At 37.1% G+C, this 14,200-nt stretch overlaps 2 protein-coding genes across 2 annotated transcripts; one reads left to right on the top strand and one right to left on the bottom strand.

Moving 5' to 3' along the window:
* The first annotated feature begins 1,011 nt into the window (after nucleotides 1-1,011).
* LOC122022268 (zinc-finger homeodomain protein 6-like) lies at nucleotides 1,012-2,606 on the top strand. Its single transcript, XM_042580224.1, has one exon. It carries the CDS (start codon nucleotides 1,563-1,565, stop codon nucleotides 2,439-2,441), a length of 879 nt encoding a protein of 292 aa, XP_042436158.1. The 5' UTR covers nucleotides 1,012-1,562; the 3' UTR covers nucleotides 2,442-2,606.
* Nucleotides 2,607-4,553: 1,947 nt separating this feature from the next.
* On the bottom strand, nucleotides 4,554-8,529 carry LOC122024925 (chromatin modification-related protein MEAF6-like). Its single transcript, XM_042583663.1, has 7 exons — nucleotides 8,412-8,529; nucleotides 8,185-8,279; nucleotides 6,701-6,801; nucleotides 5,801-5,870; nucleotides 5,164-5,191; nucleotides 5,017-5,077; nucleotides 4,554-4,942 (listed from the first exon to the last, which is right to left on the bottom strand). Exons 1-7 carry the CDS (start codon nucleotides 8,422-8,424, stop codon nucleotides 4,831-4,833), a joined length of 480 nt encoding a protein of 159 aa, XP_042439597.1. The 5' UTR covers nucleotides 8,425-8,529; the 3' UTR covers nucleotides 4,554-4,830.
* Between the last annotated feature and the right edge of the window lie 5,671 nt (nucleotides 8,530-14,200).

The following is a 14,200-nucleotide window of genomic DNA, read 5'->3' as shown; positions in this document are numbered from 1 at the left end:
ACGACCCTCTTTAGACCTGATCGATCATCCTATCCTTTCAGTTCAAGAGTAAAACACTAAATTTCTTATGATTTATCAACGTAAAAATCGATCGGTCTTCTCTCGAACGACTTATAATTCGATCGGACATGACCTAAAAATCTTAGCGCTGAACGAACAATAAAATCAAGATTAAGTGGATGATAAATTCATAAATAATAAATATTAATATTAAAAAATATATATAATAAAAAAATATATTATTATAATGAATCTTTCTTAGGAAAGAAGGAGGATTATAATGATACGGTTATTTCTACCTCCTAGCGGCATTGATTTGTTGTTACACGTGATGAGTTAGTCACGCCCCCAACCAATCCGACGCCAATGCTCCGTAATCCATCGATTAATTAAACCACACAACCTACCTCAAACTCAGCGCCGTCCTCCCGCGTGCATCCGCCGCACTCAATCGCACGTCGTCGCTGTAACAAACCCCCCGCATCCAGGCATCCGCCACGTGCACCGTCCGAGACCAGCTTAATTAAATAAACAACCACTCCGTGTCGTTATCTTAACTAATCACTAATCATAATTTTCAATGAAGGGGAAATTAAACGTGCATGCACCGATTGCTCAAGAAACATAAAGAAGATAACCACAAAGATATTAGTCCCCTTCTCTTTCGATTGATCCCCAACCTGTGGACAGCCATTCAGTGGCAGTCTTACTGGTCACGGGATGTGAAAGCTTCATGTGCTTCCACCCGGAGGGCAATTCCAGGTGGGCCATCAGGAATGGAATAAAATAGAGTAAATCTCAGCATGCATCTATATGGTATGAGAGAGCAAGCTAAGTTGGCGTTAATTGAGACCTCTCGATATGAATGTGAAACAAAGAGGACTAGTATACATTGTGGTTGATGTGAATTCTTCTTCCAAGTAACGATCATGGCCTTAGAGTAAGTCAAGCATTGTGCCTGTTGTTTATCTTCTCCTCCCTTTCTCGACTCTCTCTCCGTTGTAAACGTAGCGTACGACCTAGGGATCGAATAGCTAGAGCTAGGCGATTAGCGAGAGAGAGAGAGCGAAGACGGAGAAGTGTGCTGTCTTCCTTTTAGTAATGAGACCTGACACTCCCACAAGCTCTGCAGGCTTCGTGGAGGGGCCCATGATTGCCCTCCCCCGACTCCCTCTTTTGCTCTGCACCATCCCTGCCGCATGGCTCGACCCGACCGAGCGCGTCTGAGCATGACAGAAAGCAACGCATGCACGGAGGAGAAGGGAAGGGGAAGGCCTGAGCCTCAGCTGACACAATTAGGAGAGAGCTTGTTTTTTCTCAAGTTGCATCCCAGGAGCTCCTGAGCAATAAATGATCCCCAACCTCACCTACCGAGCTAGCTATCAGCTGCAGAGGAGAAGAGAAGACACGGAGAGAGAGTTGTAATGGCGGTGGGGCGAGTCGCAGGGCGTGGGAGGGGTGAAACATGACCTTGTCGGTGGTTATGGATTCTCCCCTCTCCTACTCTTCTTCCTCGCCCACTGTTTCTTACTCCGTCTTAAATTAATTAACGAGTTTAGTAAATGGAATTTAGGAAGTTGGAGCTGATGGAGGAGGTCTACAGCCCGGCTCCTCTGCAGCAGTCTGCCTTCGCCAGGGCTCTCCCTTCTCCTCCTTCGTCCTCGTCTGCGCTATTCTTTGCCAGAGGAGGCGAGGCCATGGGCTCGTCGTGCCTGGCCCAGAAGCCCAGCTCCATTTCCGTAGCCCCGCCTGCCGCCGACGGGATGAGGCCGGAAACGGAGCCGAGATACCGGGAGTGCCTGCGGAACCACGCGGCCAGCGTCGGCGGCCATGTCCTCGACGGCTGCTGCGAGTTCATGCCGAGCGCCGGCGAGGCGCTCAGGTGCGCCGCCTGCGGCTGCCACCGGAGCTTCCACCGGAAGGGCGACGGCGAGATGTGCGAGCTCTGGAACGGCGCCGCGACGCCGCTCTTGCTTCCGCCGCCGGCGGCCCACGGGCACCCGAAGGCTTTCGGCGCCGCGTCCGGCCTGATGGTGCTGGCTGGGAATAGCTGCGCCGGAGCGGCGGCGGCGGCGGGAACGGAGTCGTCGAGCGAGGATCTAGCGGCGCAGCGGCCGTTCGTGGTGTCGAGGAAGAGGTTCCGGACCAAGTTCACGACGGAGCAGAAGGAGAAGATGCTGGCGTTCGCGGAGAAGGTGGGGTGGCGGATGCAGGGCGGGGACGAGGGGGCGGTGGACCACTTCTGCGGCGAAGTCGGTGTGAGAAGACATGTGTTCAAGGTGTGGATGCACAATAACAAAAGCTCACTGAAGAAGCAAAACCACCAGCAACAGCAACCGCAGCAGCAACCGCAGCAGCAGCAGCAGCAGCAGCTTCTGGAAGATGACGAAGAGGAAGAAGAACACCAGAACCAGCCGATCCACCACCACCGCCACCAATAAATGCCAGTGGACTGAGAAGTCTACTTTCAATTACTTCAATTTACGATCATGTTGTAGCATTAATTTCGTAGTTCTTGACTTTTATGTACTAGGAACGATCGAACGAGTAGCTGTACGTGACATACTGCTGAGGCATGCCGTTCTTTAATGAAGCTGGAATCAAAAGGATCGAGCAATTGCAAAAATGTTCTACGACAGATGCAAAGGGAAACTTACATGATCATTAAATTGACTGCTAAATGATCAATAAACACTTTGGACAAAAATATTTGATGGTCCTAGAGCAAACACCATTGCACTTCTAGAGTTCTCCTAAGTTAGTACGTGTTCAATTTTTTTATTATTATTATTTTGAGCTCTCAATAATATTCACACTTTTTGCTAAAGAATGATGTTGGATGGCTCTAGTAATGATTCCGATTGAATGGAGATCATATGCTTTTAGCCAAAAAGTGTTTGACCTCGAATTATGCCAAATTAGCATTATTATGCACTTGGATTCCCTTAAGTTTATTCATAATTATTTTTTCAAATTTAGAGTGTGAAAAGTATTTGATAGTATTAAAGGTCTTAGATTCATGCCAAATGATGATCAATCGATTAGAATCACATATTATCGAGTTGAATCACTTCTAATTAAGCATTTAGAATCATTTTCACCGACTGGATGAAAAAGGTTGGACAAAAATATTTTAGAAAATCTACAAAAGCAAGTGCCCACCTTAGTACTATGTCCTTTGATTGATCACCGATTGTAAAGATCACTCATGGGTATGTTGTTGTCCCCACGGGTGCAGCGGTGTAGTTGAGTTGATATTGGATGATAGATTTAGATCACACTCATAGATATAGTGTTCCGTCTGCTCATTGAGGTGTTGACCTAAAGGGTTAATATAAATAACAGTGATGTTTTCTTTTGTTGAAGCTCTTTTGTACAAGTGCTGAAACCAGTTACATTTGTCAACGGAATAAGGGAAAATGTAAGAGTATAATTTACTCGCATAAAAAGCATTCTCCTCATCAATAAAGACCAACTACCCTTTCTTTGACTTTTTGGCCCCATCAATCATCTGATGAAACTTTGTTGTAAGTTCATAACCCACAAATCAGCATCCCTTCGGAGTGATAGTGATAGTTGAGTTATAAAATATTATCACATCAAATTTTAAGATCGAAATACATTCGAGCATAATTTTTTTATACCTTGATCATTTACATTAATAATTAATAGTCACTTATAATTTATCTTTTCCATGTTCAATTATTAATTTATAGACTCAATTCTTAAATATCTAAAAAATTAATAGTTAATAGTCACTAGAAATTTATCTCTTTCATATTCAATTATTTAGGTGCTCTACCGCTGGACAATTATCCGGGACTACAAATTAATATTGACATAGGTAAAACTAGATGGAAAGAATCCGATTGCGACAGTATCACTTGATATGATGGTAAAAGATGAATACGTCTGTCTCCAGCGTCCCCACTAATCCGTCACTTGATATGAACCACCGAGTGGAGGGCATGATATAGGTCTAGGCAGCGATCATGCAGAAACGTGAATGATTAATTTTCATCTCCAACGTTAGTAAACAATCAAAATATGCATAAACTAGGTTAGTCACCTGCACTTTCATCTCGAAGTAAAATCACTTTTATTTTTCTTCCTGCCCCTAGATCACATAAACTTGATTTCTATGAAATTTTGTCGGATTTTGCAAGCCCGCAACACGGCTGATAATGTACATCGGTAAGAAAAACTTACACGGTGTACATCAGACTATTTGTAAGAAAAGGATCTAACTCCTGGAAGTATGCTGCCGAGTAAGAAAGGAACAGAAAAACTATCAACAAGAAGCTCACAATTTCACCCGGCGGCGGCTGTATGGCGAGACACCAGGCTTTCCCAGCAGCTACATCCTCCAAACGGTCCCTTCCTGCTTCCTCATTACATCAAATACCAGAAAGATCGATCAACTCAATCGCCATAGATGTACCCTGCGTGGAAATTGAACCCTATTTGCTTGAGAATACATCCTACCACTTGCCACCTCACCAAGCCCTAGGGGCAATTCATTTAACACCTTCTGCTCCATACCAAATGCACCATTAATAAAATCAAACTCAACGGACTATTTCCTCTTTTTCTTTTCTTTTTAACATTTAGGCAGTGCATGCCTTTCAAATGTCTCTCGATAAATAGGAATCCCAGCCCAACTTATTTATGTTACATACAGAAACTAGTCAGTTCTAACAAAATGTGTAGCCAAGTATCTCGATGCATCAAAGGGACATGATGAAACTCATCCAAGTAGAGATTAGCTGTGAGTGAAGTGAGCAGCCCTAGCAAAATCAATAATTAAGTTCTTAGTGCTGCTGTAAACAATCATCTCAAACTCATGTCAGGATCTTCATCGTCATCCATGTCTTGCTCACTTGATGGCCGAAGCCGTTTAGTTTCTCTTATAGCAACTCTTCCTCCCTTCTTTGGTTTTCCTCTGCAAAACATGAGGCGCAAGACATCCAATCACATCCATATATGGTTCACTGGGAGTGTGATCAATGTACTTACTGTCCGTTGGCAGGGGTACCTCCACCCTTGAATCGACCTGGTCCATGTTCGGATCTTGCTTCTATATATTGCCAAGTAAATCAGTTACATAAACAGAGCTTTCTACCAAGTCATTCAGATATCCATGATCTATCCACAGAAACTCACCATCCCGACCAGCTACATTCTCTTCAGCCTGAAACACAAAACAGAGGGAAAGGTCAGTTTTACTTTTATCATACATGATAGTTAGACCTGGTTCACACGCTAGTTAGACAAAACCTTTCGGAAAATCTAAAATTAAAGCAATAAGCTTGAATATGGATGCATGCAATTGTGAATTATGGTGAGTTGAGAGGAAAGCTGTAATTTTTTTGTATATATATCAAAAGGTGTTATGATTTATGTATTCAAAGATCAAAGAGACCTATTATCACTGGGAATAAGAATAGACTAGGTAATGTACAACTAGATTAATAGAGCTAATCATCTCTAACATGGTGCACAAAGAGAGTTCAAAGAATTTCAAACCATATTTGTATAAATTTTTCCTTCAAATGGGGCGCATAACCAAAGGATGCCGGGCTTCTGGGTTGCCCGCCGCGCGTGCTTCCCTATTAACCTTAGTGGCCGGTGAGAAAATTCGTGGGACCGGGCTAGTCACCTCAATGATGCTAACTGGGTTTATCACAAAGAGAGTTCAAAGAATTTCTCCTTTTATTAGTTTCTTGGATTAAAGTGTCTTTAACCTGTTGTAACTACAGCACCAGAAATGTGCTACTAGAAAGTTTCAGCTGGTACATACCGCTGGCGAAGTAATTGATGATAAGGAGAATAGCCTATCTTCGGGCTGAAACTTTCTGGAGCGCTTTAGGCTGAAAACACAATTACATGTGGTATTTTGATCACAATCAGCTAGCATAATATTGGACTATAATTGCATGCCGTAACTTGAAGATAGATACAAGAAGCATAAAAGCCATTATAGAATATATTCATATTATCTTGCAACTAATAACTTGTGTTATTTATCATGCTACAACAGTTAAAATGCTAAATGTTTAATATGATCAATTGTTTGAGTTAATCCAAGGCATGTTGTCCAAATAATATGCTAATAGATGTTTATCCATAAAATGAAAACGTAATTAAAAAAGTTTTAGAAAAAAAGTCAAACTGGGAGATCTCCATGGACAATTTCTCATTCTGTTGCTCCTATCCATCCAAAAAAGATAAAGTTACAAATACCATCTCTGAAATTCCAAAAAAAAAAAAAGACTATAATATGCTAATCTATTCATGACATCTGAAATCTATAGAGAGAGCAAGCTGAACAAGGCAAATAACAAAACTATTTTTGTAACACCACCAGACAGGAGTTTATACTATTTTTCTGTAAAAAAAAAAAATCAAGAACAATAGAAAGATACAATTTTGATATGATTTTTTTTATTTATTTAAAGCTTTGGATCTGCGCATAGTGCCACTATAAACCTAATTCTTTAGACATATCTAAGGCCATTCACAGATCCTCATCTAATGAGAAGCAAAAATCTGAACTAGAGAAAAAATAGATCTGGAGCGCATCATAGAGAATGTTCATTTATCCAGATTAATAGAAAATTCAGTGCGGCATGATATAAAAGAAATCATCAAATAAAAAGCCCATAAGAAAAGAATTAATAAGCATACTAGCGAAGCTTACTTTGCAGTACTCTTTGATGATGACAGGAATCCTTCAAATCCTTTCAACACACTTCCATTCTGGTTTGAATCTTGTAAGTAGGTAGTTTCTAAGTCATAGACCTTAAAATTTGCAGAAGAAGAATGTGAAGAATCAATAAATAGTTTATATTCATTAAAAAGAAAAAAAAAATGTCAATTGCAAATACACAACATGCCAGCATGGAAAAAATATAACTTCCAGTTGGAACCTGAGAGTATATATTCATCCAATAAACTAGTATATAAACAAATACCAAGAGCAAATAATTGGATGATGTGATAGCTCACATGCATGCAAAAAATTCAACTACATGTTGCCATATTCCAAATAGAAAACATAATCTAATCAGCACCAGTTCAAATTATACACGTTAGAAAATAAACAGTAAACAAAAATTTGCAAAAAAAAAAAAACAAATTCATTTGCCAACGGCTTACACAGCATATGGTGATGGCAGATTGGTAGGAACACCAAGTCAAGCAACCTGAATACGCCAATGGCTTAAATTACACTTCAGCTGAAACTTATAAATGACAAATATTTGCCGATATTGCCACCATTATGTTCAATAGTTGATGACAGTGACCAGGTTATTGGTAAACATAGACTTGTGTTCCATAATTCTGCTAGTGCAAACAACACAATTGAAGTCTATGCTCAGATCACTGCTGGTTAAATTAAGGGGATATATTGCAAAACATATTCAAATAGAATAAGATTGAGCAAACTGTGCAGACAAAGCAAGAACAGTTTTCCAAATACACTAAAGAAGATAAAGAACAAGACTAAGAGCATCTCCAATGCAAGGTTTGTGAGAGGTTTTTAAAATAAAAAAAGTTGAATAAAAAAGCTTAAACCATTGTAGATATGAGGTTTGAGGTATCATTATCATGAGATGCCTCATTAAAAGAATGAGAGAATATGCTCACTCACTCTCTGTAAGTTATTTCTCCTGAAACTTAGTCACCGGTCAAATATCCACATAAACCATGATATTAGCTGAGAAGCTTCTTTCATTTAAACAAAACAATTTCTAAAAAAATGTAATTCATTTTTAGACTAAAAAAGAAAATATAACTGTTGCAAATGGAAAATATAACAAGAGCTTCAATTTTGTGGAATATAAGGTGCAGCTCCCTTTCAGCTTAGGACAGCATTGCAGCATTTCCATATGGTACGTGAATGACATTTTCGGCTTTCCATTCAAAAGTAGTAAGACTCCAGATCGTATAAATATTGCAGACAAATAATAAACGGTGGCAAGTTAATAAATACATACAATTTCTACTAAGCATACATGTTAATCGATAAAACACCTGAAGTTTACATTCGGGACAAATTCTACACTAACCTAAGTATAACTTGACAAATGAGTAAAAGATCAGAACTTTTTATACATAGAACCCTAAACACGGGATAACTCAGAGAGAAGGGGAGAGAGAGAGAGAGAGAGAAGGACATACTTGTCTCTCAATTGCCCGGAGCTCGTCCCGGAGACTTTCCCTCCTGCTCATGAGCGCTGTAAGCATGGCCGACGGGTTCGAGGATGTCCTTTGCCCTAACAAAATCCATTTTCATTGTAAGATGGACATCAAAAACCGAATGAATGATGAATTCAGAGCCCAAATGAAGCGAAAAGAAACAGGGACAATCAGTTAGCGTTTTCTATGAACAGAAAGTAGTATTTTACCGTCCGATTCCATCCCGCCCGCGAGTTTTCGAATTTCCCCCAACTGCTAAGCTTGGAATGCTTGATCTCCCGATTAGGGTTCGACCAAGGTGACGTAATGAATTAGAGAAGATGATTTATTCAGCCAAAAGAATGGTGAACTCGTGTGACGGTCACGCGTGCGAAATCTGTGGACTATGTCAAAATTTAATTTTTTTAATCTTTCACTAGAGCGATCGGACGGGTCAACTCATGATGGAACGGGACGAGCCAACCTATGATGGGACGGGACGGGCCAACCATTCGACAGGGCAGGATGAGCCGACCCGTCAACTTAACGGGTTGGAAAATTTCCAACCCAACCCAATACAAGACAGGTTATGGGTTTGACGGACCAACCGCCAACCCGCGGGCCCATAAATTTTTTAAATAAAATTTAAAAAATATTGTATATCTTCACTATTTTACTTTGGAAAGATTTTATTAATTAAATTTATTCATAAATATGTATTTTAAATATAAATAGACAAACAACTACTTATATTAGATAAAAATACTATTTTCATTTCAAAATTATAAAAAAAATGATAATAAATTAGTATAAAACTTAGCTTACATGTGTTTCCGCGGGTCAACCCAAGCCAAGCCCGTCGCAGGTTGACCTGCGTGGGTCGCGAACCTAAGCAGGTCAGCCCACGGCGAGCTTGGGTTGATAAAATTACAACACAACCCACTTAAATTGTTTGACGGAGCGGGTCAACCCGACGGGCCCAACCCAAATTGACGACTCTATCTCTCACTCATTTACATGCAATAACTTTTATCTCTTATCTTTATGCAACAACTTGTCTTAAATTAAAATAAAATTCTCGTTTCTCTCTCATATGATTGCACGCAACAATCATTATGTCGCTACTTTTTAAAGGTGGTGTAGCTGCTACAAAGTTGTAGCAGTTACTACATAGTAATTGCTACAGTAGTTGCTACATATTGTAGCAGCTTCTGTATATTAGCTGCTACAACGTATGACAGTTATTGTGTAGCTATTGCACCGTTGTAGTAGTTACATTGTAACAGCTACTACACTATTGTAACAGCTACTATACAGTTGTACCAACTATTATATAGTTGTAGTAGTTATTGTACAGTTATAGTAGTTATTGTACAGTTATAGTAGCTACTGTACAGTTATAGTAGCTACTGCACTATTATAATATTTTTTTTTTATAGTAGCTGCTACAATGTGTAACAGTTATTGTGTAACTATTGTTGTAGCAGCTAATGTTGGATTGTAGCAGCTACTATACAGTTATAGTAGCTACTGCACTGTTATAATATTTTTAATTTGTATAGTACCTGCTACAATGTGTAACAGTTATTGTGTAGCTATTGTTATAGCAGCTAATGTTGGGTTGTAACAACTATTATACCATTATAGCAGTTACTGCACAGTTATAGCAGCTACTGCACCTTTGTAGCAACTTTACTGTTGTAGCAACTACTGTATAATTATAGGAGTTACTATATAGTTGTAGCAGTTACTATACTATTACAGTAATTATTGCATCATTGTAGCAACTACTATAGTAGCTGCTACAACGTTGTATTATTACTACCACAATAATTATTGTATATAATAATAGAAGAGAGAAGATAAAATTTCATTTTGATTTAAAAGGGAGGATAGAAAAGTTATTGCATACAGATGATAGAGATTAAAAAAAATTGAGTTTTGGTCGCATCAGATCGTCCATGTTGACACAAGAAATATCGAACAGTATCGATATATATATATATATATATATATATATATATATATATATATATATATATATAAACTAAAAAAGTTATATAAAAAGACATTCAAAACTGTGAAATTCTTCATATCAAAATTTGTTATAAATTTAGAGTGCATTTGTTTTCATAATACCCTCGTGTATTTTATCCATAAATTATTGATTTCCTTCTTGGTACCAAAGTCATCTAGAAAGCATAATTTTTTTTAAAAAAAAAATCACTTCATTGAACTCATAAACTCTTCTCTAAAATTTATTCATTTTTTAAAAATTTTAAATTTGTAATAAAACAATAAAATAAAATACAAAATAAGATTAATAAAAAAATTAAAAATAAAGGAACGTTAATATTTTTTTAACTAATTAAAAGAGAAAAAATTAAATTAAATTAAATTAAAAATTAAAATTAAATTAAAAAATAGGTTGTTGTTGTTTTGGTTAAAATGGTAGGATCATAAAGTCGTTAAGGGGTAAATAGCGATCGTCAAAAATTACGAATTAAAATGAGTTACACAGTGAAATAAAGAAAATAGAAAATAATACTAACACAGATGATTTTATTTGGTTCGGAGTCTGTGACGACTCATACTCTAATGCCCGTGATCGTTGATTGCTTTCATTAAACAATCACTATAAGTTCGTAAAAGGATTACAATGATTGAGTACAAGATCTAAAAATAAAATTTGTTATCAACAAATAAAAAGGAAAATTAAGGCTCTTGTTCTTCGAACTTCAAAGCAGTCTTTCGGTGTCGTCGAAGCCTTTTCGGAGCAACACTTAAATATGAAAGTTGTAGTCAATGTTGTTCTGAAACTGCTGGTCGAATGTCATTATATAGGCTCATTTAGGGCGCTTGGATCGTTGCTGACGTGACGATCTCTCGTTGAAACTTCATCCACAAAGTTTATCCATTTCCAAGCGCCTGGACCCCCTCCAGGTGATTGCATCGCTGACGTGGGTTCGGCCAGTTGTCACTTTCCAACTCAGCTTCGAGATAACTTTTGTAGTCCTAACGCTACGACCAATTTTGAGCGCCTGGACCGCCCGGGTGTCTATGGCAACTGCCCGAGCGACATTGGTCCTAGCGCCCGGACTAGCTCCGGGAGCCCAGAGTCCAAGCACCCGAATCCCTTCCGTGCGCCCAGACCACTTTTTGTCTCTTTTCTTCCTTGCAATAAAAAGTTAGTCAAGACAATAGAAAAAATATATTATTTATCCTGCAAAACAGAATTAGCACAACAAAAATAGGAGTAGTAATTAGATCACGTCTCTCCGAGACCAGGATCTAGCCAAGATCTCAGCTTAAGTTTTCCCAATGGACTTAAATTAGACTGGCGTCTACAATTCCCTTAATGGGGAACACGTTCTTACTAGATTTCTCCTCCAGTTGTTTACCTCCACTTACCAACTACAGTCGCTTAACTTACCTTTGACCCACCAAGTCTTCCCGTCAGTTGTCAGATCCACAGACCCAACTGAATTTCGACCGGTTGTCAAGTCCCGCGGACCCAACCAGACTTTCCGCCAGATATCAAGTCCCGTGGACCTATCTAGAGTTTCCACCAACTATCTAATTCCGCGGATCTAGCTGGATTTTAGCCTGGTCTCGAGTCATTTAAACCCGTCAACTCCTGCACAGTGGGTGAAGCAATCATATCATAAAATACTCTAACTTTAATTCATTTATCATTCATCAAAACCCGAATTAGATCATTAGTACAAATTACAATAACAAAAACATCACCATCTTAGTGTTATTTCATCAAAACATCGTCACATTGGTATTAATTTGGTTAAAAATATCAACATCTATATAAATTTTTAAAATCACGCACGACTAGAAAAACATTGAATCTGAAAATTTATGAAACAATGAGACTGAAGAGCTCCACATAAACCTACAGGACTCGAATTGAAACCTACAGGACTTGAATTGAATTCTATCATAGATGTTTAAAGTCATCAATGGATTTTACACGAAATTTATCGATGGACCTAGGATTTAGAATTTTAAAACTTGGACATGTAAAAAAAAATACATACAGTGTGCAACCTTAATTCTGAATCTCCTATATAAGGTTTTGTGTGTGCGCGCGCGCCAATTGACACAATGATTGAATATTGGAATATATACAGGCTGGGCATGGTGTGACTGAGGAGCACTATAACATCTACAGGATTTGAATTAGATCCCATCAAAACTGCATATCTAAGGGCATCAATTGGTTTTATCTGAAATTTATAGATGACCTAGAGTATTTAAAATTATGAAACTCAGATATCAAGTGGAAGAGGAGAGTCCGATCTAACAAAAAATAGATATACTAATTCTCTCTAGTTTTGATGGATTTTTAAGGACATTATTTTTCTGTTCTCTTGTCGGGCCATTTTCTTTTTTCTTTTTTATTTTTAATAATCTAAATATTCAATTCCGTAAACCAATTAATTTAAAAGATGACCCCTTCATCAACCCCCATCCAAACTACTACCTACTCTGTCTCTTCATAATTGAACTAATATGCCCTATATGCCTATTAATTAATCATTATCTCAATTATAGATATAGATGGACTGACCTAGCTCTCGTTGTTCAGGTGGGATCTTCTAGTATGTAATTTATGAATCAAAGAATGATCCATTATTTGTAATTGATGCATCGTGATGTAATGAGATTTACTAAAATAAATCAATTTATAAATAAATTATCCTCTGACCTATCATTTATGGATAAAGAATCCATGTTCCTCATTGTCCCCTCAATTTGAGATGGTAGGATCAGACGAACCCAGTACAATCTTAAATATTTATGAATTTCATCTTCATTTCAATTCCCCAAAATACGAAAACTATAAGAGCAAGGACTGAGCATTACCCAAATATTTCTGTCCATAGTTTGGATGCCCCTCTCACTGTCTCTCTCCACTCATGAGATATAGAAGTTGACCCAGTTGCAGAAACCTGATGCAAAGGCTGTGGAGTGTGGACATCTCCGCACTGCATAGAAAGCTACTGATCACTCCGTCAAGTAGGACAATCAGAGCTGCTTTTTACATCTCTCCTAATATCTTCATCTTCCGGTCCCCTTTAAGTTTTTATCTTTATATTCTTTCCTTATTCTCACATTCACGTTTTTTTAAATTTTATTTCTTTTTTTTTATTAATTTTATTTTTTTAATCAGTTTTTTATCTATTTTTTATCAATTTTATTTTTTGAATAATTTATTTTTTATTATATGTTTATAATCTTTTATTTATTATTTAGTTGTAGATTTTAAGAATTATTATTTATAAAAAAAATTAAAATTATAAAATTTTTAAAAACGACGTAGAAGAGACGGTGTACGCATAATATCTCTGACCTAATGGTTAGGTTTCGATTTTCAGAAACTAACAACATGTAATAATATGGATCAAAATAAAAATTATATACATGAAACGGATAAAAATATTAATAATTAATAGTAAACACATTTATAACTTACGAATAATTTTTTCTCAAATGAAAAGTACATGTAATAATACATAAAAAAATGCACAAAAATATAAAAAAATGAATAAAAATGTACGGTAATTTAAAAGGAGAGGAGGTTCTGACATATGTGGAGGGTTGATAATTTAAAGATAGTGAGAAGTTCTGACATGTGTCATGTGTCAAGGGAAGTAATTTTAATAGAGGGGAGGTTTTGATATGTGTTAAGAGTTGGATGGGGATAATTTAATTATCGAATTAGGAAAATAATTTAAAGAAAGAGAGATATTCCGACTATATTAAAATTTTATAAAATAAAAAATAAAAAATTGATAAAAAATAATAAAAAAAATTGATTAAAAAAATAAAACTAAATAAAATTAGAAAAAAATAGGAATATAAAATAAAAAAATTGATGAAAAATAATAAATAAAATTGATTAAAAAATAAAACTAAATAAAAATTAAATAAATTTTTAAAAAATTATAAGTAAAGAAGTTAGCGTATAAAAATTATTTATATGAGAGACAAAATTTAAAAAGAG

The sequence above is a fragment of the Zingiber officinale genome, chromosome 9B (genome assembly GCF_018446385.1).
Source record: "Zingiber officinale cultivar Zhangliang chromosome 9B, Zo_v1.1, whole genome shotgun sequence".
NCBI classification, from domain to species: domain Eukaryota; kingdom Viridiplantae; phylum Streptophyta; class Magnoliopsida; order Zingiberales; family Zingiberaceae; genus Zingiber; species Zingiber officinale.
Note: the sequence above shows the minus strand (reverse complement) of the source record. Positions and strands in the feature narration are given on the sequence as shown.

What these genes read in the sequence shown, in the direction of transcription:
- LOC122022268 (XM_042580224.1), top strand. Translation starts at nt 1,563, where the DNA reads ATGGAATTTAGGAAGTTGGAGCTGATGGAGGAGGTCTACAGCCCGGCT.
- LOC122024925 (XM_042583663.1), bottom strand. An exon ending in TCCGGGCAATTGAGAGACAA is followed by an intron (nt 6,802 to 8,184) that starts GTATGTCCTTCT and finishes GCAAATTTTAAG; the next exon opens with GTCTATGACTTAGAAACTAC. An exon ending in CATCAATTACTTCGCCAGCG is followed by an intron (nt 5,192 to 5,800) that starts GTATGTACCAGC and finishes TTTGTGTTTCAG; the next exon opens with GCTGAAGAGAATGTAGCTGG.